General features: G+C 48.2%; 5 protein-coding genes across 5 annotated transcripts; 2 read left to right on the forward strand and 3 right to left on the reverse strand.

Annotated features, from left to right (window-relative positions):
* Window positions 1-11,553: 11,553 nt before the first annotated feature.
* LOC123112951 (auxin-responsive protein SAUR36-like) lies at window positions 11,554-12,054 on the reverse strand. Its single transcript, XM_044534058.1, has one exon. It carries the CDS (start codon window positions 12,052-12,054, stop codon window positions 11,554-11,556), a length of 501 nt encoding a protein of 166 aa, XP_044389993.1.
* Window positions 12,055-12,075: 21 nt separating this feature from the next.
* On the forward strand, window positions 12,076-13,167 carry LOC123112952 (auxin-responsive protein SAUR36). The gene has a single exon (XM_044534059.1). It carries the CDS (start codon window positions 12,593-12,595, stop codon window positions 13,052-13,054), a length of 462 nt encoding a protein of 153 aa, XP_044389994.1. The 5' UTR covers window positions 12,076-12,592; the 3' UTR covers window positions 13,055-13,167.
* A 4,423-nt stretch (window positions 13,168-17,590) lies between these two features.
* On the reverse strand, window positions 17,591-18,449 carry LOC123112954 (auxin-responsive protein SAUR36-like). The gene has a single exon (XM_044534061.1). The coding sequence runs from the start codon at window positions 18,170-18,172 to the stop codon at window positions 17,747-17,749; it is 426 nt and encodes a 141-aa protein (XP_044389996.1). The 5' UTR covers window positions 18,173-18,449; the 3' UTR covers window positions 17,591-17,746.
* Window positions 18,450-19,399: 950 nt separating this feature from the next.
* LOC123112953 (auxin-responsive protein SAUR36) lies at window positions 19,400-20,101 on the reverse strand. The gene has a single exon (XM_044534060.1). It carries the CDS (start codon window positions 20,027-20,029, stop codon window positions 19,604-19,606), a length of 426 nt encoding a protein of 141 aa, XP_044389995.1. The 5' UTR covers window positions 20,030-20,101; the 3' UTR covers window positions 19,400-19,603.
* A 1,591-nt stretch (window positions 20,102-21,692) lies between these two features.
* On the forward strand, window positions 21,693-23,603 carry LOC123114966 (auxin-responsive protein SAUR36-like). The gene is made up of 3 exons (XM_044536307.1): window positions 21,693-22,228; window positions 23,066-23,122; window positions 23,467-23,603. The coding sequence occupies exons 1-3, from the start codon at window positions 21,775-21,777 to the stop codon at window positions 23,601-23,603; spliced, it is 648 nt and encodes a 215-aa protein (XP_044392242.1). The 5' UTR covers window positions 21,693-21,774.
* The last annotated feature ends 2,943 nt before the right edge of the window (window positions 23,604-26,546 follow it).

Genomic DNA, 26,546 nt, shown 5'->3' on the forward strand with positions numbered 1-26,546 from the left:
TCTTACCAGTTGCCGCTGAACCTTCAGTCTCAGATGTGTTGTTGATCAGTCGGATGGTGTGCATGCCTGAATTAACTTGCTCGACAGATGTTGCTGTTTGTTCACTTCGTGATCTGCTCCATGCATGTCTGGTCTCCAGTCCAGCATCTCATGTGGTTTTCATTTCATTGTTGCTTCCACCATTTGGAGTCTAAGTTAGAAAGGAAAGAACTCTATTTCACAAGGTATGTATTGTAATTTTTCTCTAAAAAACCAGTGTAATTTTTGTCCAAAGTTGTACCATGTTTTAGCTAGGAGGGTCAAGTGTTCTACAACTTGCCATAAATTACTGAATCTGTAGCTGGCTGTTTCTGCTGAGTGTGTTGTTTAATGGAAGTTTTCCTTCGGAAAGTAATTTTGGCAACTAGTTTCCCGTGCATCATATATTCTCTCTCCCTTGTTTCTGATTTTCGCAGTTTGCATTTTTTTTGAAATAATTCATGGATGCAAACCGCATCTGTGAAAATTCATACCAACATATAACTTCTTGTGAGCTGTATAAAAATGATAACTTATATCATGTGCATGCTATTTAACTGAGCACTATTCATTTGGATATAGTTTTTTTTCTCTAGGTCAGAAATGGTCATATTATTAGATGAATTTTTGCAGGTGCACATCATATAGCATTACTAACATCAATGAATTATTTGGAAAATCATAAAAGATAGAAAAGAGGAGAGAATATGGGTTGCACAGGCAACTGGCTGCACCAAATCATCTCGTTTTTCCCTTCTTCTAATTCTAAGCTATTAAAATAGGAAACTCATTTGGCGTGCATCTATGACTCCTAATTTGCCTTTTCTTAATTCGTTTGCAAATTATGCTCACGTCTCTTTCAGGAAAAAAACATGTCCAAAATTCAGTAGTTTATAGTTTCTAAAATAGGAGTGCACGTTCGTTGAAGAGAGATGCTACACCTATGGACGAATTCTTATGGGATTAAAGTTACAGGGGATGGGGGACTCACAGTGAAAATCAGGTTGGAGATATAATAAGCAATTGTTCATGCTCCTAATAATCTATTCTCTCTAAACATTCATATGAAATCTTGTGCTGGTCTAGTACATGATCTAATTGATTTTCGGCATTCCACATGGTAACTGTTTCTTCTTGCATTCCACATCTCTTGGGTACAAGGAGTAGAGGACTAGAACCAAACCTATAGTGAAGCAACTTGTTGAACAGAGTCATATATCAGTTCTTGATGGCCTACCTGACTTGTAGCATTGCATGTGCAAGCCATACCTTAGCCCTTTCTCTGCACTTTCTGGCCTTCAGGCAACTCGAACTAGGCTTTCGGGCCTTCAGCCAGCTGCGTGCCTGAAGATTGTGAATAACATACTATACGAAATCTCGTGCCCACACACTTGTTATTGAGCATTTTTCAGGCCTAGCCCCTACTACAAGTACTAGGAGTGCTTGCTTGCTTTGGATGTCTGCGGTACTAGGAGTGCTTGCTTGCTTTGGATGTTTGGCCAGCTCAAATTTGCTGCCATACTGGTAGGAACCGGATCCCTACCAGGGCGTGGTCTCAGGTTGTAGGGGTGGAAGGAGGAATGACGTGGTCGCCGGCGCTGGGGTGCCGTCGTTGCGCGCGCGCGCGGGAGAGAGAGAGAGAGAGAGAGAGAGAGAGAGAGAGAGAGCAACGACGGCTAGGGTTAGGTCTCTTGGCTCCCTAAGGAAGCCGAGCAATTATGATTGCTTCTTGCTTAATCCCAAAACGGGTCCTTACACGAGTTTATCTAATCCTCCTAATAAGATAATTAGGCTAAGCCCCTAATAACGATAAGATAAACTGGGCCACAACTAACTGGGCTAAGCCCCTAATATGCCGGTCATAACATCTCTCCCCGCCCGCACAAACAGCTTGTCCTCAAGCTGGAAGGCGGGGCAGATCAACGGTTGCCAAACACCTCCACGTCAACTGGGGCGGGCTGGTCGCCGAGCCCGACGGCGGCGGGGTCCTCCTCAATGTAGTCTGCAGCCTCCAGGTAGAAGAGTCGTGGGCAGACATGGCCCGGTACGTAGGGCTCGTCGCAGTTGAAGCACAACCCTTGGCGGCGACGCTCGAGTTGCTCGGCCGGGGTGAGCCGGCGGAACGGGCGCCGCGGAAGCTTGGGCAGGCCGACCCTGCGCGGGAACTTCCGACCAGGGTGGCGACCTGTGACGCCCCCGATTCATTCGTACACTAATCATGCACGCAAACGTGTACGATCAGGATCAGGGACTCACGGGAAGATATCACAACACAACTCTAAAACATAAATAAGTCATACAAGCATCATAATACAAGCCAGGGGCCTCGAGGGCTCGAATACAAGTGCTCGATCATAGACGAGTCAGCGGAAGCAACAATATCTGAGTACAGACATAAGTTAAACAAGTTTGCCTTAAGAAGGCTGGCACAAACTGGGATACAGATCGAAAGAGGCGCAGGCCTCCTGCCTGGGATCCTCCTAACTACTCCTGGTCGTCGTCAGCGGGCTGCACGTAGTAGGGGCACCTCCGGTGTAGTAGGGGTCGTCGTCGACGGTGGCGTCTGGCTCCTGAACTCCAGCATCTGGTTGCGACAACCAGAAAGAAAGGAAAAGGGGAAAAAAGGGGGGAGAAAGCAACCGTGAGTACTCATCCAAAGTACTCGCAAGCAAGGAACTACACTACATATGCATGGGTATATGTGTAAGGAGGCCATATCAGTGGACTGAACTGCAGAATGCCAGAATAAGAGGGGGATAGCTAGTCTTATCGAAGACTACGCTTCTGGCAGCCTCCGTCTTGCATCAAGTAGAAGAGAGTAGATTGAAGTCCTCCAAGTAGCATCTCCAAGTAGCATATCCAGGTAGCATCTCCAAGCGCATCTCCAGTCGCATCGCATAGCATAATCCTACCCGGCGATCCTCTCCTCGTCGCCCTGCGAAAAAGCGATCACCGGGTTGTCTGTGGAACTTGGAAGGGTGTGTTTTATTAAGTATCCGGTTCTAGTTGTCATAAGCTCAAGGTACAACTCCAAGTCGTCCTGTTACCGAAGATCACGGCTATTCGAATAGATTAACTTCCCTGCAGGGGTGCACCACATAACCCAACACGCTCGATCCCATTTGGCCGGACACACTTTCCTGGGTCATGCCCGGCCTCGGAAGATCAACACGTCGCAGCCCCACCTAGGCAAAACAGAGAGGCCAGCACGCCGGTCTAACCCTAAGCGCGCAGGGGTCTGGGCCCATCGCCCTGAGCACACCTGCACGTTGCGTGGGCGGCCGAAAGCAGACCTAGCCTAGTGGCGTTCCAGTCCAATTCGGCGCGCGCCGCTCCGTCGCTGACGTCTGAAGTGCTTCGGCTGATACCACGACGTCGGGATACCCATAACTACTCCCACGTAGATGGTTAGTGCGTATAGGCTCGTAGCCGGCTCAGATCAAATACCAAGATCTCGTTAAGCGTGTTAAGTATCCGCGAACGCCGATCAGGGCCAGGCCCACCTGTCTCCTAGGTGGTCTCAACCTGCCCTGTCGCTCCGCCACAAAGTAACAGTCGAGGGCCGTCGGGAACCCAGGCCCACCTCTACCGGGATGGAGCCACCTGTCCTTTCAGCCCCCTCGTCAGAATCACTTGCGGGTACTCAATGAGCTGACCCGACTTTAGTCACCATCTGTATAGTATGTATGTATGTATAGTATATACCCGTGATCACCTCCCAAGTGATCACGGCCCGATAGTATAGCAAGGCAGACTGACAAGAATGTAGGGCCAATGATGATAAACTAGCATCCTATACTAAGCATTTAGGATTGCAGGTAAGGTATCAACAGATGTAGCGACAATGTCAGGCTATGCATCAGGATAGGATTAACGAAAGCAGTAACATGCTACACTACTCTAATGCAAGCAGTATAGAGGAGAATAGGCGATATCTGGTGATCAAAGGGGGGGCTTGCCTGGTTGCTCTGGCAAGAGAGAGGGGTCGTCAACTCCGTAGTCGAACTGGTCAGCAGCAGCGTCGGTCTCGTAGTCTACCGGAGAGAAGAGGGGGAAGAAATAATGAATACAGAGCAAACAAAGCACCACAAAATATACCAAGGCAATACGCGGTGTTCGGTGTGCCCTAATGCGGTAGTAGGTGATACCGGTGAAGGGGGGAAAACCCCCGGGAAAGTATTCCCGGTGTTTCGTGTTTTCGGGCAGAGGAGCCGGAGGGGGAAAGTTGCGGGTTCGATAGGTTAGGGGGGTGTGGTGGACGAACGGACTGCGTATCCGGAATCGTCTCGTCGTTCTGAGCAACTTTCATGTTGAAAATATTTTAATCCGAGTTACGGATTAAAAGATATGATTTTCTAAAGATTTTATTAATTTCTGAAATTTAATTAATTATTTAATTTAATTCGAAAATGAATTTATGACATCAGCATGATGTCATGCTGACGTCAGCAGTCAACAGAGTTGACGTGGTCAACCTGACTTGTGGGTCCCATTCGTCATTGACTGATTAGTCCAATTAGGGTTTAATTAAACTATCTACTTAATTAGATTAATTAAACATGATTAATTAACTTAATTAATTCATTAACTATTTTAATTATTAATTAACTAATTAATTATATATTTTATTTTTTATTTTTATTTTATTATTATTTTTTTGTCCTCAAGGGCGTGGGCCCTGTTTGTCATTGGCCCAGAGGCCAAACAGGGCGCGGGCGACGGGTTACGGGGGTGCCCCGTTCGGGTGCACGCCCAGGGGCACGCGGGCGTGGACACGGGCGGCCACGGCGGGGCACGTCGCCGGCCAGGGATGGGCGCAGGGGCGCATCCCGCCCAGTGTGGGGCGAGGTTGCCGGCGGCCACCGCACAAGCGGCAGCAGGGCGGCGGTGCCGGCGTGGGGCGAGGGGAGCAGGGGGGCGGCCCTAGCGACCGAGCGGGCGCGGCCCCAGCGGTGGACGCGCGCGGGAGACGGGCTCCTGGGGGAGCGCTCGCCCACAGGGAGTGCGGCGGAACCGAGCCAGTGGCCAAGGCGGCCGTGGTGGCCGGCCGACGTGGGGGAAGACGGAGTGCGGTCCGGCGAAGAGCGGGCGTGTGGGCGGCAGAGGAGCACTAGTAGGGGAGCCGGGGCGCACCAGTAGCAGGGGGGCGTGGTGAGTGGCCGCGGGAGTGCGAGCGCGCGTGCGCACGACGGTTATGGCCGCGGTCGGCGAGCGGGAATCCAAGGGAGGAGGAGGAGAGGTGCTCACGGGGCGCGTAGGGTCCAGGCAGCGTGCGTGGGGTGGTCCGGCGAGGAGGGGACGAGGAGGAGGACGGTGAGGCGGCAGTCCGGTGGGGAGGCGGCGAAGCAGGCCGGCGAGGAAGCTCCAGTCGCCGGCGCGGTACAGGCGGCAACGCGCGTGCGAGCCCGATCCGATCTGGATCGGGGGTGGAGGGTTGAGGGGACGGTGTGGGGAGGCGACGAGGAGGCGCCGGCGGAGACGGGCGGCGCCGGCCGGCGATGGGTGTAGGGATGAGGCGGCGGTGTCGGGGCGTCGTTTCCCCCGATCTAGATCGGGGGGGAGCGAGGGGGCGCACGGGGTGGGGCGAGTGGGGATCGTGGAATGGGTTAGGGTTTGGGGTCGGGGAGTGGCCTTTTAGGCCAGGGAGAGTGGGGTGGGTCATGGGCTGCCTGGCAGCCTGGTGGCCTAGTGGGCCGAGGGGCGGGGGGGGGGGCCTTTTCTTTTCTTTAGTCTTCTGTTTTTATCTTCTGCCTTTTTCCCTTTTTTTTTATCTTATTTCTTTTCTGTTTTATTTTAGTTTTAGTAAAAATTATCACTAACACCTAAATTGGTACTTTTAAATAAACTACTGCCACATTAATTCTTATCCCAACTAAAATAGTTTAATATTTTATAAAATTCAAAAGGCATTTATTTTATTATTTAACCTACAATTTTAATTATTTTGAACACTTAAACATTTTATTAAAGTTAGGTTTCTCCACCATAATTACCGCTGCATTATTTAGTTCACTCCGAACATTTTAGTTTTAAAGTTTGAAAACTTTTGTTGTTTGCCTATGTTTTAAATTTGAATTTGAATCGGGTTCGAATCAACGTGAGTTTAATCACAGTAATGGAGGTGACGTGGCATCATTAGCTTGGGATTACTGTAGTCTAATTATCCGGGCGTCACACGACCCAGCGGCCCGGGGCGGTGGCGCCTGCTGGATGGCCACCGTGCGACGCTCGAACGCGCGGGCATAGTACATGGCCGTCTGGAGGTCCCGAGGCCCGTGCATCTCCACATCCACGCGAATGTGGTCCGGTAGCCCGCCGACGAAGAGCTCAGCCCGCTGACAAGCCGAAACGCCGGGGGCGTGGCACGCCAGTGCCTGGAAGCGGTCGGCGAAGTCTTGCACCGAGGATAGGAACGGAAGACACCCAAGCTCCGCCAGACGGCTCCCGCGTATAGGCGGACCAAAGTGCAAGAGGCACAATTCGCGGAAGCGCTCCCATGGTGGCATGCCGCCCTCGTCTTGTTCGAGGGCGTAGTACCACGTCTGCGCGGCTCCTCGGAGATGATACGAGGCGATCCAGGTGCGGTCGGACGCGAGCGTGCGCTGTCCCCTAAAAAATTGGTCGCATTGGTTGAGCCAATTCAGGGGGTTTACGGTGCCGTCGTAGGTCGCGAACTCCAGGTTGGAGAATCTCGGCGGCGCCTGGACGTGGACGACGGGTGGGTGCGCCTCGTCAGCACGGCGTAGCGAGGATGACGGGGCCGAGTAGGCGGGCATCAGGGTGCCGCCCTGGAACAGGGGCCCGTCGACGCTGGCGAAGGGCTCGGCGTAGCCCGAGGACCTGCCAAACTGCATGGTCGGGTGCATCGCCGGCGGAGGCAACACGTGTGGCCCGACCGAGGCCGTCGTGTAGACCGGCGCAAGGGACCCAGCTAGCCAGGTCGGTAACGGAGACGGCGACGGGGGAAACCGGACCTGGTGGATGGGCACTCCCAGGCTCGTCGTCGGGAGGCCTAGGGCTGCGGTCGCTGGTGGTGGCGGCTGCAGCTGTTGCCCCTGCTACATGGTGGAGGTGCCGGGGTTCGTCGCTGGTGGCGGCTGCCACGATAGCTGCTGCATGGCGGTGGTGATGGGGGTCGTCGAGGACGGCGGCTGCCACGGCAACTGCTGCGGCGACGGGGCGGTGGCGAAGGGCACATACGGCTGCGGCCCATAGGATCTCGCGAGGAACGTGTAGATGCCCGTGACTGCCTGGGTGAGATCCCGGATGGCTGCCGTCATCTCCTCCGGGGTGAAGACAATGAGGACGGGCGCGGCGGAGGTGACCGGCACCGGCAAGAGCGGGGCGCTGGCCGTGGTGGCCATCGGGGCGGTCGTCGCGGTCGGCAGCGGAAGGGTTGGGGTTGGCGGCGGCGAGGACATGATCGCACCGAAGCTATCTGATACCAAATTGGTAGGAACCGGATCCCTACTAGGGCATGGTCTCAGGTTGTAGGGGTGGAAGGAGGGATGGCGTGGAGGAAGGCGTGGTCGCCGGCGCTGGGGCGCCGTCGTTGCCTGTGCGCGCGCGCGCGAGAGAGAGAGAGCGCAGCGGCGGCTAGGGTTATGTCTCTTGGCTCCCTAAGGAAGCCGAGCAATTATGATTGCTTCTTGCTTAATCCCAAAACGGGTCCTTACACGAGTTTATAATTGGGCTAAGCCCCTAATATGCCGGTCATAACACATACTGACCTGTTTTTAGCAGTGGCTAAGATATATGCACAAGAGACATATGAGTGAGGACCACCTGTAAATTTGGTCCATTTCTGTTTGTGATCGTGCAAAGAGGTATAATTCGTTTTTTTTGTGCTTGACTATATCCTAATGATAAGAAGTTTATAGAGTGGCCCCTGAGATCGAAAAAGTGCTTCATGGATCTCTAACAAGAGTTACGAACATCCATTTGAAAGCTTGTGCTGGTCTAGCATGTGGTCTGATTGATTTTCAGCATATTACATGGTGACTGTTTTTTCTTGCATTTCATATCTCACATGGAGTACATGACTAGAACCAAACCAGTGTGTGTCATACCTACCAAACTAACATGTGAAAGCTATTCCTTAGCTCTTTCTATGCACCTTCCTTTGGTGCTTCAACCAGCTGCATGTCTGCAGATTGTGAGTAATAGACATGTACCAAATCCTTAACAATTTTGTAGATCATTTTTATTGTCTGACTTGGATGATAAGGTTGTATAGAAACTTCTTGCAAATTCTCCTAGCAGTAGCATGAAACTATCAACATCTAAAAATAGTTGCAACCTTGTTGGGTCACTGGACAGTTGTATGCAACTAAAATGCAAGAGAAGTATGGCTGCAAGCCTGCAATTGCTAGTTGCCAGAATGCTGCTTTGTTGCTTTTATGAATACATACAGAAAACATCTCCTAGTGTCTCTTATCTAACTATCTTACACTATCCAGGCAAACTACAAAAAAAAAAAACAGAAGGCAACATCAGGGTCTCTGCATTCATATTCTTCAGAAGCTACAAACACCAAATTTGTTGACTAGCTCCAACAGTAGGCATCATATGGCCGGTGTAGTGCGCAAGATGTCACCATAGAGCTCAGCAATGTACTCTCGACACCGGCAGAGGCGTTTCTCCTAAGCAGGGACATGGCATACTCCATCACTCCGGCATCACAAGGCAGTGTGATCTTCCCATCGCTTGCAAAGCTAAATTCCTCCTGAGACATCCTCAGGAGCTCGCCGAAGACCATCGTGCTGAGGTACTCCAGCGGGACCTCGAAACGCCTCCCATCGGCTGTGTACATGACACAGTGGCCCTTGGCCGGTATAGAACTGCAGCAGTCTTGGTCTTCTTTGGCTGACATTGTGAGCCTCTTCCTCCCAAGTGCTTCAACCCTCCACTTATTTGCCAATTGCGCAAGTCTTTTGGCACTGGCCATGGTTGGCTCTCTATCTTTGTGAGAATTTGAAGAAGTGTGTGATATGGATGTTGCAGTGCTCAGTTGGTGGATGAGCTGATGAAGAGGTGATGGTGTTGAGCTAGACGCTTGCTGAATTTATAGGCCAAGGGAAGGACATCTTGACGGTGAACTGTGCTTGTCATTGAGAAAAGTTGGCAGGGGACAAAGCCATGGGATCGGTGCATGCAGCGTTGCAACATGATTAGTTTGCATTAGATTGCGGTGGGGCCAAATGTTTGGCGTATGCTGGAGCCTATAGTCGTAACTGTTAGGCATTGGTCCGCTTTGTTATCATTCGTGGATGCCATACCAAGCCGTGTAGCGAACAATAGACATGTCGAGAACAGGGCTATTAGCAATGTGCTAGGAGGGACAGTGATGGCTTCCAGATTCAGGGATCGAACAGTTTCGGTAAGCCCTGGTCGATTAGGCTATCTCTTTGCTTTCTCCTGGCAGATACTTGACATTGTAACGTGCATTGTTCATGCACCTGATCAATCTATTTTCTGTTGACATTCAGTCGAAAAGCATGCTTGGTCTAGCAGATCACCCGTTTGATATCCGGCATGCCACATGTTTACTGTTCATTCTTGCCTTCTATTTCTTTTGGGTAGAGGAGCATATGGTTAGAATCAGGCCACTGTATACTAATTTCAAGCTGAAGCAGATGTCTCTGATGTGTGTTGAGTTGACTCTGGGGCTCCATATTCATGCATAATGATTTCAATGTGATGTTTCCAGTCATAGTTGGGTTTCTCAGGCACAACTTTTTGGTCTAAATACAGATGATCCTGAAAAGGAAACCTCTCTCTAATTAAGAATGTCATGACACACATGTGTACTAATTCTCCTTTTGGCTCTGAACTTGTATGTTTTTTTAGATATCATTTTTTTGGTAGACATGGTGCAGTTAATCTGTTCCATTGACTGAATTTGCAGGCGACGGAAAGATGGGACTGGAGGGGGCCACAGGGGGAGGCTGGTGAAGTAGGTTGCACCTGTCAGTGCAAAAAGGCAGCGAAAGGACAAATTTGTTTTTCTTTTTGCTTGGAGGGAAGAAGGGACTAGTCGGTCAGCAAGCAACATGTCCGTGCCGTACCTTGCCAGTGTGGTTCTGGTGCTTTGCTTGCACACTAATAGTGTTTGGCAGGTGAGAAGGCCATGAGCTTGGTGAGTGCAACGGTGGCTCCCAAGGGAGGCAGTGAGATTCAGATAATGGCCATGCTTGTGTGTTCTTGGTTCTGAGGTATGTTGCTCAGAAATTCTTTATCTGTGAGTTTGTTGATGAAGTGGTGGTGTACTACTATGTAGCCCATGAATATATAGGCACAGACGTATGACTAATTTGCATTTGGCAGGGGACAAGGCCATGATCTTGGTGCATGCAATGGTGGCTGTAAGGGGCAGCAGCCAGATTCAGATCAAATTTTGCTGGGCCATGGCTTTCTGTATGGGCAAAGGTAGTGGACTACTTGCTAGGCACTCAGATGCATACTACAGTAGTATAGTCCTTGATGCTTAACTCGGTAGATGCATTTTGCAACCATCCGGGGTCCAGTATTTAGGGATGTGCTCTTTTTTGTTCAGCACTCTATATCAAGAGATTGGAAGATATGTTGATTCAAAAACAATCACTTTAATGTTCTGATGACCTATATCTGTGCCTTTGCTTCAACTGCGTGATTGCAATTAGGTGAGGTAAAGAGCTAGCGTCATAAGGGACCTAGCACATGATGGTCCGGGAGCCTTTCACAGGCAGATGCGGAGTTCACTTCACTGCTTTCGGGTGTCTACTTTGCACTTACAGTTGCAGCTGCATGTTAGGTGTTTGCTTCAGATCTGGCAGGTTGCTGGGAAGTTCCATATCTCATTGTCCACCCATGGTCTGCATGGTTTCTAGCATAGCATGTGCCAGCCATTTTCCGGTATCTTCCTTGCATTTAGCTGGGAATTTGAGAGTTTCCAGGCCACACATATCCTTGAATCTATCCAGTGACTTGTGATTAGTTTCGCTTTGGTATATCTTTTGAGGAAGTGAGCGCTGTAATGTGAGTCACAACGCAAAGCTTATTTGTTAGTCTATATTAGACAATGAACCTGGCCTTGCCTGATGATTTACTTTGACTTCCATGACACAAACATAGCGTGAATTTTGTTTTGCCAAGCACAAATCTTGATGAGCTTATTCTGCAGGACATACCCGATTTTTGAACATTTGGTGATTTTATCATGGGTTTAACAACTTGCAGTAGCCTTTGTCGAAAAGGTCACATCCCATCTCCAGCTGCATATATTCTATCATGGGTTGTCGGTTGAACAACATTCTTCATAATATTTTGGGTCTGAGGCCATACAATTGCAAAGGAATTTGTCGACGCTTACTGCTTAGGCCCTAAAAAACTGTGATCGAGTATTTATCTTTGGAACAAAGTATATGCATACATTGTAAGAACATTGTCTCTAACTACGGTCCATCTTCCTTGATTGCTTCTTTGCCAGCAAGATCAAAATGCTTACGCACAATGTGTTTTCCTTAATCTATTTTCCTATATCTCTGCAGATGGTAATCAGGAGCTGCAGACATCATAATGCTGGCTAACTCCGAGATGTAGCTCCGCATGATAGTGGCATGGCATCACCATGGTGTTGAGGAATGCGGCCTCCATCTCTGAGGACGCAGTTCTCCTGAGCAAGAACATGGCATACTCCATCATTGATGCGTCACAGGGCAGCCTGATTCTGCCACCATCAACGCCTGTGAAGCCGAACTCCTCTTGGGACATCCTCAAGAGCTCGTCGAAGACGGTCGTGCCAAGGAATGCAAGCGGCACCTCGAACCTCGCACCGTCGGTAGTGTACACGACGAAGTGACCCTTGCCAGCCACAGGCAAGCACGACGTGCCACACGGCCCTCCGGTTTCCTCCCCTGATGTTGATGAGGTGAGCCTCTTCCTCCCCATAGCCACCACCCTCTGCCACTTCTTGGCCAGCTGAGCGAGGTTCTTGGCCATCTGGAATTGCCTTTTGTCTGTGGATGAAGTGGTGGTGTTAGGAGGGCATTTAGCCATGGATTTATAGTCCAAGGGTAAAGCTGGCGCCGACACGGTGGCCTGTGATGGTATACAATGGGTAGGGTACGTGCAGTGCTGTGGTTTTGGAGGTGCCGTGGTGTGATCTGGATCAGGTCTGCTGGGGCCAAGTGTTTGGCACTTGCCGGAGCTTGCGCTGGACATCTCGCCTGCACAGCCGCGGTTTGCTAGGGAATGGCACAAGCACGAGGACCCCATGTGCTTCTCTAACCAGAAGCACATTTCAGACATGGATGGCGCTTGGAAGTCTCATCAAAATCATTATCACGTTTGGTGTCTGAACATTGCACACAGAGCACTCATGGCATTGTCCCCTTCCCAACGCTCTTGCTGATAGCTACACACTACCCACACGCATATGCACTGCCCTGAATCCTTTCTTCCTTATACTATAAATCCATGGCCTTCTCAGCACAAACTTCATCTCATCTCAAGCAGCATCACAATCTACAACACACCTTCAAGCTTCCAGAGCCAAAGTGAAATTTAGCCAGTTGGGAACACATCCGACTCAACCATGACCCATCCAAAGAAGCTTGCTCAGCTGGCCAAGAAGTGTCAGCGGATGTTGGTGGCCAGAGCCGGTGCCCGCCGTCGGCGTGCCTCAGATACGGCCGATGACGAGTGCTCCAGCACAGTGTCATCTGTGGTTGCCGATGAGGGCCACTGCGTGATGTACACCGCCGACGGAACCCGGTTCGAGGTCCCTCTGCCGTACCTCGGGACTACGGTCTTCGCCGAGCTCCTGAGGATGTCTGAGGAGGAGTTTGGCTTCGTGAGCAGCAGTGATGGAGGCAGGATCATGCTGACCTGCGATGCCAATGTGATGGAATATGTCTTGTGCCTGGTCAGGAGAGAGGCCCCTGAGGAGGTCGAGAGGGCGTTGTTGAGCTCCATTGTTGGGCATGGGCACAACTACAATGCTAGCTGCATGACACCATCAATGGGACTCGGCCATCAGTTTGCTCTTTGTACTTAGCTACTAGCTTAGCTTCTGAAATATTTTTAATTAGGACTGAGAGGAGCTGAGAGCCTCATGTAAGATTCAATGATCACAGGAAATGATACAAAGGGACAATTTTTTTGGGAGAAGTTGGATTGTTTTACACATCCTTGAACATAGTTCATATATATTCTAGTGAAGGAAGTAGAAGGAAACCACGGACTTAAAGTTTGTGGTTAGGTGGCTGAACTCGGTGATGGCGCTGCGAAGGGGTTGGGGATGAGAGGATTGATGGACAATTGAACAAACTGCTGTTTGTTTACTAAAAAATAGAACTGCTGTTCCTACCTCCAACTATAAACATCGGATTGAGACTGTGTGTCCCAGATGGAGGTGGGTTGAGCAGTTCATAAGTTTTGGTTAGAGGTAGTAACAGCGGCTTTCACCATGTCACTGCCGGAAGTGGCCAATTCCAGATCTCCATTCCTCATGTGCTAGAGACTGCTCTGCATTGGCTTCACGGATTCTCGTCAGCTCACCACACTTTGGTGAAAAGCTAGCAACAGAGGGGACATGGCACATGATGGTCCAGGAGCCTCTCATAGGCACATGCGGAGTTCACTTCATTGCTTTTGGGTGTGTACTTTGCACTTACAACTGCAGCTGTATGTTAGGCGTTTGTTAGTTTAACAGTGCTTTGATTGCTACAGATCTGGCAAGTTGTTGGGCAGCTCCATAACTCATTGTCCACCCACGGCCTGCATGGTTTCTAGCATAGCATGTGTCAGCCATTTTCCAGTATCTTCCTTGCATTTAGCTGGGCAGTTGAGGGTTTCTAAGTCTTTCATGTGTCAGCCATCAGCCTTGAACCTCTCCAAGGGCTTGTCATTAGTTCCATGTTGGTATTTCTTTTGGGGAAGCGAGCATCCTGATGAGGACATCCATGACACAAACATAGCATGAAAATATATTTGCCAAGCACAAATCATGATGAGCTTATATACTGCATGACAGACCCGATTTCTGAACGCTAGTAGGTTTGCTGGTCCTGACTTGAGTATAATTCGATGAATTTGTCGTCAGTTGAACAACTTGTAGTAGCCTTTGTCCAAAGGTCACCTCCCTAATCTACCTGCCAGGACTTACCTGCGCAACCTAATCTTTCTTTGTAATAACTTGTGTCTGAGGCCATTTAATTGCAATTTTTTTTGTCGACGCTTAATGCTTAGGTCCTAAAAACTGTGATTAATCATTTATTTTTGGAACAAAGTATATGCATACATTGAAAGAGTAATGTATCTAACTACTGTCCATCTTCCTTGATTGCTTCTATGCTAGAAAGATCAAAATGCTACACATAAACTGTTTTCTTTAGTCTATTTTCCTATATATCTGCAGATGGTAATCAGGAGCAGCAGACACCGAAATGCTGGCCAACTCCCATTAATGTTGGGCCACATGATAGTGGCATGACATCGCCATGGTGTTGAGGAACGCGGCCTCCATGTCTGCGGAGGCGCTTCTCCTGAGCAAGCACATGGCATACTCCATCACCGATGCGTCGCAGGGAAGCGTGATTCTGTCACTGTCAACTCCTGCGAAGCCGAACTCCTCCTGGGACATCCTCAAGAGCTCGCCGAAGACGGTCATTCCAAGGAACACAATGGGCACCATCGGCAGCGTACACGACGCATTAGCCATTGCCAGCCACTGACGAGCACGATGTGCCGCACGGCCTTCTAGCTTCTTCTGTGGACATTGATGGCGACCAGGTGAGCCTCTTCCTCCCGATAGCCGCCACCCTCTCTGCCACTTTTTGGCCAGCCGAGCGAGTGTCGTGGCACTCATTATGGTAGTTTCTTGTGTTTCTGGAACTGGAGAAATTCTTCTGCTAGTTGGAGGTTGGAATGCCTTTGTCTGTGGATGAAGTGGTGGTGTTTGGTGGTCACTAGCCATGGATTTATAGCTCAAGAGAGAAGGAGTACCCACATATGGTGTAGTGTGTGATGGTTTGGCAGGAGACAATGCCATGTGTATGGTACGTGTGGTGCTGCGAATTTTGGAGGTGCCGTGATGTGATCTAGATCAGGTCTGCTGGGGCCAAGTGTTTGCCACTTGCCGGAGCTTGCGCTGGACGTCTCGTCTGCACAGCCATGGTGATCGGCTTGCTAGGGAAATGGAAGGCACGAGGACTCCATGGGGCTCTCTAGTCACAAGCACATTTCAGACATGGATGGTTGCATGGTGCTTGAAAATCTAATCAAAGCCATTCATCACATTTTCTGCAGCTACTTCCACCAACATTGCACAGAGAGCACTTGTGGCATTGTCCCCTGAGCAACGCTCTCGCTGATAGTTACACACAACCTACACACATGCACTGCCCTGAGCCCTCTCTTCGTTGTTCGTTCTACTATAAATCCATGGCCTTCTCAACACAAGCTTCTTCATCTCATCTGGAAGCAACATCACAGTCTACAACACACACCTTCAGACTTTCAGAGCCAAAGTGAAATTTAGCCAGCCGGGAACACATCAGACTCAACCATGATCCATCCAAAGAAGCTTGCTCAGCTGGCCAAGAAGTGCCAGCGGATGTTGGTGGCCGGAGCCGGTGCCCGCCGCCAGCAGGCTTCAGACACGGCTGATGATGAATGCTGCAGCACAACATCATCTGTGGTCGCTGATGAGGGCCACTGCATGGTGTACGCCGCCAACGGAGCACGGTTCGAGGTCCCTCTTGCGTACCTCGGGCCGACGGTCTTCGCCGAGCTTCTGAGGATGTCAGAGGAGGAGTTTGGCTTTGCAAGCGGCAGCGAGGGAGGCAGGATCATGCTGCCCTGCGACTCCACGGTGATGGAGTATGTCTTGTGCCTTGTCAGGAGAGAGGCCTCTGAGGAGGTCGAGAAGGCATTCTTGAGCTCCATTTCTGGGCACTGCCACAACTACAATTGCTAGCTGCATGGCTCCATCAGTGGGAATCAGCCATCAATTTGCTCTTTGTACTTAGCTACTAGCTTAGCTTCTGGAATAGTTTCTTGGTTAGGACCGAGAGAGGAGCTCTATACAGTTTTATGTAAGATCGATTATCACAGGAAATGATACAAAAGGGTCTCAACTTTCTGGGAGAAATTGGATTATTTGACACATCCTTTATAATAGTTCATATAGAGTACTGAAGAAAGTAGAAGGAAACCACGAGTTTTCATGGTCGTGGTTTGCAGGGTCAGGAGGCAGCAGCTAAAAGCAGAGGACAGAAATGGCCAGACGGTGGCTGAATTGGGTGACAGTGCAGCGGAGGGTATGGAGATGGGGAGGTTTAGATGAACAATCACCAATTTGCTGTTCCTACCTTTAACCAGAACCATGGGACTGAGATTGCGTGTCCTAGATGGAGGCGGGTTGAGTACTGTGCTGGTTAGAGGCTTAGAGCCTTAGAGCTAGGAATTGCGGTTTGCTGCCTAGGAAATGGACGTGCCGCCGGAAGTGTTCAATTCTAGATCTGTCCTCCTCGGCTCGCCACACTCCGGTGAGAATCCTAGACCAGAATAAGCCCTCTAGTTGGTAAGAGTAGGGAGCAAAGCAAGCAAATCTCTGAACAAATTAGGATACCCTCTTTACATGCTTGATGCTTTTGTTCTTCTGTTCTGTACACATTGCCCAGAAATTAAGTGAGCCTTGTAGTTGAACATCATTACTGTTGTATGCAAAACAAATTGACAAAATTATGACTGTAAATTCTGGGTTGCTAGGTTTCTGCTAAATCATTTTCTATAAGAACAGGTTACTGCTAGATTGATTACAGCCTTGCAAGATTGAGAAGACTTTACATAGCATTTTTTCAAGTGTCAACAGAAAGAATGCCGAAGACTCCAATTGAAATATGAAGAGATTGCCCAGTTTACGTTGTCCTTCTATCTATGTGACACTAATTTACATTCAAGCGCTAATCTGAATAGAATCAGGAGTCGTAATAGCCATTTGTTGGTTAACACCCAGAGATGGTGACACACACTTTTATAAGACACACCTCTCTGAACATTCTCATAACTCGGTCTTGTTGACAGCCTACCTTATTTGTAGCATTGCATGTGGAAGCCATCCCTTTGCTCCTTCTCCGCACTTTCCTTTGGGCCTTCAGCTAGCTGCATGTGTGAACTGAATAACAGGCATCGACTATATATCTTGCACCGACACTACCTTCTGTAAAATTTGTGGTTAGTATATTCAATTTTTCAGTAACAGTTAACCATCACTTGCTTTTACCCCAATAATAAAAATCTCCCTTATACCCATTAAAACATGTGGAGTAAACCCTGCTTTCTATTCCATTTTCGTGTTTGTTATCATACTTCATTTCTGATTGGATTGATGGCATTGCAATAATTCCCCATAGGATTCATCATTAGAATGGCCCCTGTATCACCTGGTCATTTCACTAATTCATAACTTTTTGATATTTTCAATGTTCTGGCTTATATTGAGTAGATTGTATGGGAACTTGTTGTGTATTCTCTGTGGAGCAAGATACGAAACGGGAATGTAATTAAGAGAAAGAATGCATACTGCTGGTGGCCATAATGCTGCTTTGTTGCATTGATGATCAGATTGCTATACATACAATTTTCCTGCTCCTATTATCTACTGTCTAACTATCTTACACTACCCAGGCAAAGTACTCAAAACAGAGGACATCATCAGGGCCTCTGCATGCATGTTCTTGAGAAGCTACAGACAGCAAATCTGCTGGCTGGCTCCGACAGTAGGAATCGCACAGCCAGTGTAGTGGCAAGGCGTCACCATGGAGCTCAGCAATGCACTCTTGACCTCGGCAGATGCATTTCTCCTGAGCAAGCACATGACATACTCCATCACTGCCGCATCACAAGGCAATGTGATCTTGCCATCGCTTCTAAAACCAAACTCCTCCTGCGATATCCTGAGGAGCTCGCTGAACACCGTCATGCTGAGGTACTCCAACAGTACTTCGAAACGCCTCCCGTCACTCGTGTACATGACACAGCGACCCTTGGGTGGTACAGAACTGCAGCAGTCTTGATCTATTTTGGCTGAAACGGTGAGCCTCTTCCTCCCGAGTGCTTCCACCCTCTGCCACTTCTTTGCCAGTTGAGAAAGTCTCTTGGCGCTGACCATGGTTGGTTTCTTGGCCTTTGTGTTTTCAGCTGGAAATCTGAAGAAGTGGGATGGATGTTGCAATGCTCAGTTGGTGGTGGTTGTGCTGATGAATAAGTGATGGCGTTGAGCTCGCCGCATGCTGAATTTATAGGCGAGGGGAAAGGCGAGAATAGCTGGCAGGGGACAAGGCCATGGGATCAGGGCATGCAATGTCACAACATGATTGATTTGGATTAGATTGTGGTGGGGCCAAATGTTTGGTGTATGCTGGAGCCTATAGTCGTAACTGGGTAGACATTTGTTGGCTTTCTTATCATTCGTGGCTGCCATACCAAACCATGTAGGCGCGTAGCGAACAAGAGGCGTGTCGGGAACATGGCATTGGCAACTTGTGGGGAGGGGACAGCGATGGGTTCCAGATTCAGGGATTGATCAATTTCGGCGACGGTGAGCACTCACTTGCACCATCTATGTGCTTTCTTACGTGCATTGTTCATGCACCTGATCAATCTATTCTCTGTTGACATCGAGTTGAAAAATTTGCTTCGGTCTAGCACATGATATGTTTGATTTTTAAGCTGAAAGCACATGTCGCTGATGCATCTTGGGTTCCGTTTGTATTCATAACAATTTCAATGTGTCGTTTCCAGTTAGTAGTTGGGTTTCTCAAACACAAGTATTTGGACTAAATTCAGAGTTATAGTCTTCCTTTAGCAGGTGAGAAACTTACTTGGATCTATATGATTGTACTTTAGCGTGTTTTTAACATTTTGATTAGGTGTGAAAGGGACTGTGTTAATTGATGCAACACACATAACTTGCTGAACAGTGTCATCACTGAGTTCTGTTGATGATCTACCATTGCATGAAGAAGCCATTCCGTAGCTCCTTCTCTGCACTTTCCTTTGGACCTTGAACCAGCTGCATTTGTGAAGTGAATAACTGGCATCTATATCTTGCACCGACATTACCTTCTGTAAAGTTTTGTGGGTAGAACATTCAGCTTTTCAGTAACAGTTAACTATCACTCTTTTTACCCCCAAAAATAGATCTGCCTTATACCCCTAAATACTTGTAGAGCAAACCCTGGTTTCTATTCCATTTTGTAATTTTTACCTACTTATTTTGTTGATGGTACTGTATTTATTTTCCAGAGGCCTAGATGATAGATTGTATGGAGACTTGTTGCGTATTCTCTGTGCAGCAGGATGAAACTATCGACATCTAAAAGTAGAGTCACAACCATTTTTGGTCCATTGTAGAGTTGTATGAAACTAAAATTTAAGAGAAGAATGCCCAGAGTACTGCTTTGTTGCTTTAATGATCAGATTGCTATACATACAATTTTCCTGCTCCTATTGTCTGTTATCTAACTATCTTACACTATCCAGGCAAACTAAACAAGAAAAAATACATCGCCAGGGCTTCTTCATGCATCTTCTTCAGAAGCTACAAACAGCAAATCTGTTGGCTGGCTCCAACAGTAGGCATGGCGCAGCCAGTGTAGTGGCAAGACGTCACCATAGAGCTGAGCAATGCACTCTCGACCTCGATGGAGGCATTTCTCCTGAGCAAGCACATGACATACTCCATCACTGCAGCATCACAAGGCAGTGTGATCTTGCCTTTGTTTGCAAAGCCAAACTCCTCCTGAGATATCCTCAGGAGCTCGCTGAAGACCGTGGTGCTGAGGTACACCAAGGGCACCTCGAAACGCGTCCCGTCGGCCGTGTAAATGACACAGTGGCCCTTGGCTGGTACAAAACTGCAGCAGTCTTGATCCTCTTTGGCTGACCCTGTGAGCCTCTTCCTCCCGAGTGCTTCCACCCTCTGCCACTTCTTTGCCAGTTGAGAAAGTCTCTTGGCACCGGCCATGGTTGGCTCTCTGTCTTTGTGAGAACTTGAAGGAGTGAGCTTGTCGCAACTCTCAGTTGGTGGATGAGCTGATGAAGTGATGATATTGAGCCAGCAGCTTACTGAATTTATAGACAAGGTGGCGAGGGGAAGGGCATGGTGATGCATGGTGAAGTGCAGCTGTCATTGAGAAGAGTTGGCAAGGGACAAGGCCATGGGATCAGCACATGCAGTGTTGCAGCATATGATTAGTTTGGATTAGATTGTGATGGGGCCAAATGTTTGGTGCATGCCAGAGAGCCTGTAGTTGCTTTCTCATCATTTGTGGCTGCCATACCGTACCGCGTAGCAAACAAGAGGCGTGTCGAGAACAAGAGGCTATTGGCAATGTGCAAGGAGTTGAGGGGACAGCGATGGGTTCCAGCTTGAGGGATTGAACAATTTCGGTGGGCACCGACTCTCTAGGCGCTTCTTCTGACAGACCGATACCTGAAATTGTGATGTGAGTCGTTCATGCACCCATATCAGTCTGTTCTTTGTGAAGATTCAGTCGTAAAGCTCGTGCTCGGTCTAGCACATGATCTGTCTGATCTCCGGCACCTCACATGCATGGTACCTCTTGGATACAGTAGTACATACATGAAGCAAACTTGTTGTGAAGACTGAAGCCACCTTTGTGTCCTCTGAAAGTGGAAGATATATCACATTTCCATGCCGAAGCAGGCAGATGTATCTTATGCGCGTTGGATTCCATATAAAATGTATATATGCATAACGATCTGAATGCCCGTTGTAGTTGGTTTTCTCAGACACAAGTATTTAGGCTCAGTTCAGAATGATCCAGAAGAGGAAAACTGTACTCCAGTTCTCTAATTAGGACACTCCACTCCTGGAAAAGTACACCATTGAGTCGCCCTGCTTTCTCCAATCTTTTTGGTTGGTTGTGAACCTGTATTATACTCCCTCCGCCCGGAAATACTTGTCGGGAAGATGGATGTATCTAGATGTATTTTTGTTCTAGATGCATTCATTTTCATCAATTTCTACGACAAGTATTTCCGGACGGAGGGAGTACATTTTTGAGATGTGTTTGGGCTCTCTTTCCCGGAGATTTGACCGCTTGGCTTAATTAACTTGCGACAGATGGTGCAAGAGGACTGATGTGTTCGAATGTCTGAATTTGTAGGCTCTGGAAAAGCTGGGATGCTGGTGAAGTGATTTGGGGTTAGTCAGTCGGTCAGTCAGCGCGTAACGTGCAATGCTCCGCGTGTTGTGACGAGGTTTCTGACGGAAAATGGTACAGCCGCCTCTAGCCAGTGTGTGGACAGGCAATGTGGTTCCAATGAAGCGCGCGTCCTAAGTAAGCTGTCCAGTATGCAGGACAACACACTAGAATTTGATCTCTCCACTCGCCCAGACACTGCTATACTTTTTTTTTTTTGAGAAATCTTGCCAAACTTTATTGCTTCACTGTAATGTTCATAGGTACTCCCTCCGTCTGGAAAAGCTTGTTTCTCAAATGAATGTATCTAGCACTAAGTTAGTGCTAGATACATCCATTTGAGGAACAAGCTTGGGACAAGCTTTTCAGGACAGAGGGAGTACAAGATTTGGGTCATGCGGATGACCCAACCAAAACTGGCATCCTATGTCTAACATACATACAAACTTGCTCAGATCAACACACCTTCGTCTCATTTGCAAGCAACATCACAATCTACAACACACATTCAGACTTCCAGAGCCAAAGTGAAATTTAGCCAGCCATGATCCATCCAAAGAAGCTTCCTCAGCTCGCCAAGAAGTGCCAACGGATGTTGGCAGCCGGAGCCGGTGCCCGCCGTCGGCATGCCTCAGACACGGCCGATAATGAATGCTGCAGTACAGCATCATCTGTGGCTGCTGATGAGGGCCACTGCATGATGTACACCACCGATGGAGCACGCTTAGAGGTCCCTCTGGCGTACCTCGGGACGACGGTGTTCGCTGAGCTCCTGAGGATGTCCGAGGAGGAGTTTGGCTTCGCGAGTGGCGGCGACGGAGGCAGGATCATGCTGCCCTGCGACGCCACGGTGATGGAGTACGTCTTGTGCCTGGTCAGGAGAGAGGCCTCCAAGGAGGTCGAGAAGGCATTCTTGAGCTCCATTGCTGGGCACTGTCACATCTACAATGCTAGTTGCATGGTCCCATCAATGGGAATCACCCGGCAGTTTGCTCTTTGTACGTACTTAGCTACTAGCTTAGTTTCTGTAATACTGTTTTGGTTAGGACTGAGGAGATCTATAGTCTGATGTAAGATTCGATCATCACAGGAAATGATACAGAATAGACAATTTTTCTGGAAAAAAAAAGGATTATGTGACACATCCTTCAACATTCTGCTCAAAAGTTCTTGGTGAATTGTGGGTGCAGCGGCTAAAAGCAGGGGATGTGAATGATGGAACTCAGCAACAGCGCCGGCGAAGGGGAGAGATGAATGATCAACGGACTGCCTTTCCTACCTCTAGCAAGGACCATCGGATTGACAATTTGACATTGTGTGAGCTGTTTTTAAGATTTTGGAGAGAACGTGCTCCACGTAGACCTGCCTCGGGGATGGACGCTTGCAGCCTTGCACTGCCGCTGGCGTGTGATGTCCGATGCGCAGCTAGCCTCTGTGTGCGTGTGCTCGGTGGCATCTTGCTTGCTCGAGCACCTCCTCCATACTCCGGTGGGAATTCCAGACTGGAGTAATCTCATAGCAAAGAGATCAAATTTGGTTAGGTTAGGTCTGTAGTTACAGAAAAGATGAGCAAGTCGATCTGCTTTATGTAATTGAAGAAACCAAATAATTCAAGTTTAATTTGGATATAAAGTGTTCACCTTTCTGAAGGAATTAGGACATCATACATATCTCTGATACTCTGCTTTTGATCTTTTGTTTTGTAGGCATTACCCCAAAAGTAGACAAACACTTAACATGGTCATACTGTGCTATAACAGGATTTTTACTGGCATTTAAAAGAGGGTATCTGTTCATTATTTTTTTTATGCAAATTGAATACATTTTTCGTTCAGATAGGTTCAAAAGAAAATCAGAAGAAAAAAGATTGACTGTAGGTGCTGGGTTAACAGGTTTCTGCTAGATTCATTACAGCCTTGCAAGATATTGAAAAGGCTTTACATAGCAATTTCTCAAATGGAAGCGGGAAGTATGCCAATGATTTCATGAACACTAAGAGAAGCACAATTTCCATTTCCCTTCTATCTGTCAGACTACTTTACTAATACATAAACATTCGGAGCTGCAAACAGCCAGTTCTTGCTTGACAGTTAACCATCACCTGCTTTTACCCCAATAATTGAAATCTTCCTTATACCCATTAAAACTTGTGGAGTAAACCCTGCTTTCTATTCCATTTTGTTTTTGTTGTCATACTTGATTTCTATTGGATTGATGTCATTGCAATAATTTCCAGAGGATTCATCATTAAAATGGTTCCTGTACCACCTGGTCATTTCACTGATTCACAAGACAGAAGACATCATCAGCGTCCTGAATGCATGTTCTTCAGAAGCTACAGACAGTAAATCTGGTTGCTGGCTCCAACACTAGGCATCGTACAGCGAGTGTAGTAGCAAGACGCCACCATAGAGCTCAGCAATGCACTCTCGACAGCAAGTACATGGCATACTCCATCACTGCAGCATCACAGGGCAGTGTGATCTTGCCATCGCTCGCAAAGCCAAACTCCTCCTGGGACATCCTCAGGAGCTCGCCGAACACGGTCGTGCTGAGGTACTCCAACGGGACCTCAAAACGCGTCCCATCGACCATATACATGACACAGTGGCCCTTGGCTGGTACAGAACTGTAGCAGTCTTGATCTTCTTTGGCTGACACCGTGAGCCTCTTCCTCCCAAGTGCTTCCACCCTCTGCAACTTCTTCGCCAATTGAGCAAGTCTCTTGGCACTGGCCATAGTTGATTCTCAGAGATCTCAAGAAGTGAGCTATGGATGTTGCACTGCTCAGTTGGTGGATCAGCGGATGAAGAAGTGACGGTGTTGAGCTGAGCCGCTTGCTGAATTTATAGGCCAGGGGAAGGACGTCTTGACGGTGAACTGTGCTTGCCATTGAGAGAAGTTGGCAGGGGACAAGGCCATGGGATCGGTGCATGCAGCATGATTAATTTGGATTTGATTGCGGTGGAGCCTATAGTTGCAATTGTTAGGCTTGGGTCTGCTTTCTTATCATTCACGTCTGCCTTACCGAACCGCGTAGCCAACAAGAGGTGTGTCGAAAACATGGCTACTGGCAACGTCCGAGGAATACAACAATGGGTTCCAGATTCAGGGACTGAACAATTTCGGTGAGCGCTGATCAATTATATGCTATATATTGATGTGCTTCTGTTGATTGGACTGTCATCATAATGTTCATTGTTCATTCACCTGATCAATCTGTTCCCTGTTTAATCTCCGAGCACAAGGCAAGAATGGGCTGTAAACATCTGACATGAATGGGCTGTTACAGAGGGAGTCTTTGTTCATGTGCTTCCCAGGAAGCCTTGCAAGCATCCTGTTTAACTAATCAGGCATTAAACAATCTGATTTGCTATCATCTTGTCTCGCTTCACGCTTGCAGTTGCAGGTAGGCATACGTAGCACTGCATGTTGCGCTGACGGGGCGCGCTTCTAGGTGCCCCTGAGGTACCTCGGCACGGCGGTCGTCGGCGAGCTCCTGGGGATGCTGCGGCGGTGATGGAGGACGTCATGTGTGTCTTCCCTTCTCGGAAGGGACGGAGGAGGCGGAGAGGGCTCTCCTCAGTTCCCTGGTCAGGAGGAGTTGCCACTACCAAAATTGCTCCATCACAACAGTCGTCCATGGGGATGGGGCGTAGTGGAATAGTCGTAGCTGCTTCTAGCTAGTTTCTGAAGATGCACCATGTAGTTTCTGAAGAGGCAGAAAGCAGTGCTCCGTCTTTCAATTAGACTAGCTTCGTAGCCATTCTTTTCTTTAGGACGATGATGCATGTAAATACTGCACTTTAAATTTTGAGGCATGAACGAGATTAGCATGCATTTCTTCTTCTCTTCGATCTCGAGGTGAAAAAACCGCCCGATTCGGATAGATAATGCGGAGGGGCGGTCCTCCCCTCCCACATCCTGGAGGGGCCGCCGGCTGGATTGCTGCCCCTCCCCTCGCTCCTCCTCCTCTACATGCCCCCTGCCCCCGTGGATTTAGTCCAGGAAGCATTGAACAAACTTGTGCCGTTACCTTTTTGAAGGCGTTGTCTATTAGCCGTTGAGCTGGCCTTCATTGGCTAGTCTCGGCAACTAGGATGAAAACTCTTGTCTTGGCCATCTCCAGCCTCAAATGGAGACGATGGCGCAACCGACGTTTATTCTTTCTTGAGGGTTTTGATGTGGAAGAAGTCGACTTAGTCGTGAGTGTTAATTTCACATTTTGTAATGGTTTGAGCATGGTTACCTTTATCATGTACTCTGCTTAATAATAAATGAGAATGATTGTGTGCAACAATGATGCAGGGCCCAGGGGTTTAACCTCCTTTTAAGAAAAAAAATCTTCTTCTCTTCAAATTTTTTCTCGAATACGCACGTGTGCGTATCATTCATTAAAGAGAGGGGGAATAGATGTGAGAAGGGGAATAGATGCAACACACGAACCGTATTGATCTCATGGGTATTTGTACAGAGTTACACGATGTCAAAATATGTCGAATATTACACGTACGAGTTGGAGTACAGTCGGAAATCGTGTTCCCTAGTTGCCCGCTGTTCACTTATGTGCACGTTGGTTCTGACCATGCCCGGTTGCTTGGACCACCATCCAGATTTCATTTCGAATTTGCATGGCTTGAAATTGAATCATTCCCGGAAATGGTGATTTCTAAGTGGAACTCCTTGATGGCTTCTAGGACTAGATCCTCCGGGCCTCTTGATAATTGCAATTTTTGTTCCCAAAGATTGTGTCAGTTTCTGAAGGGATGGGGTGTGAATAGAAATTGTGATTCTACCCGCGCTAAAAATAACATTACCTCCGAGATCCGTGCCCTTGACCAAATTGCTGATTCCAGATAAGGGTGGATGGTCTCAGCAGTATGACCTTGAGATGGAGTTGATGGATATTCTTTTTTTTTTTGAAATGAGTTGACGGATATTCACTCCGGAAGAAATCTATTCGCGGCTGCGAGGCTGCCTAACCTAGACTCTGAAGGGCGGCACTAATAGCATGGTTACGCAGTTCCTATATGGCGCGTACCGCGCCGGCCAGCATCGTAGCGCATACCCTTTCACGTGCGCTATTGTTTCAATGGGCTGGCCCATTTCGGGGTTTCCAGAACCTTCCTTGAACTGGGATTTTTCTGTTTCTTTCTTTCTGTTTTTTCTTTCTTTTCCTTTTCTCGGTTATTATTTTCCATTTTTGATATTTTTTCTGTTTTCTTTTTTTTCTTTTCTGTTATTCTGTTTTCATTTTTGTTCTTGTTTTTCAATTTACAAAAATCTTCTAAATTCACATTTTTATGTGATTTGTTT

Source organism: Triticum aestivum, chromosome 5B, assembly GCF_018294505.1.
Source record: "Triticum aestivum cultivar Chinese Spring chromosome 5B, IWGSC CS RefSeq v2.1, whole genome shotgun sequence".
Taxonomy (NCBI): Eukaryota; Viridiplantae; Streptophyta; class Magnoliopsida; order Poales; family Poaceae; genus Triticum; species Triticum aestivum.

Bases quoted from the DNA above. Each gene is read 5' to 3' on its own strand.
- LOC123112951 (XM_044534058.1), bottom strand. From the start codon at position 12,054: ATGGCTAAATGCCCTCCTAACACCACCACTTCATCCACAGACAAAAGG.
- LOC123112953 (XM_044534060.1), bottom strand. From the start codon at position 20,029: ATGGCCGGTGCCAAGAGACTTTCTCAACTGGCAAAGAAGTGGCAGAGG.
- LOC123112954 (XM_044534061.1), bottom strand. From the start codon at position 18,172: ATGGTCAGCGCCAAGAGACTTTCTCAACTGGCAAAGAAGTGGCAGAGG.
- LOC123114966 (XM_044536307.1), top strand. From the start codon at position 21,775: ATGATCCATCCAAAGAAGCTTCCTCAGCTCGCCAAGAAGTGCCAACGG. The intron at 22,229-23,065 runs GTACGTACTTAG...TTTTTCGTTCAG, and splicing joins CACCCGGCAGTTTGCTCTTT to ATAGGTTCAAAAGAAAATCA. The intron at 23,123-23,466 runs GTTTCTGCTAGA...AATAATTTCCAG, and splicing joins TGTAGGTGCTGGGTTAACAG to AGGATTCATCATTAAAATGG.
- LOC123112952 (XM_044534059.1), top strand. From the start codon at position 12,593: ATGACCCATCCAAAGAAGCTTGCTCAGCTGGCCAAGAAGTGTCAGCGG.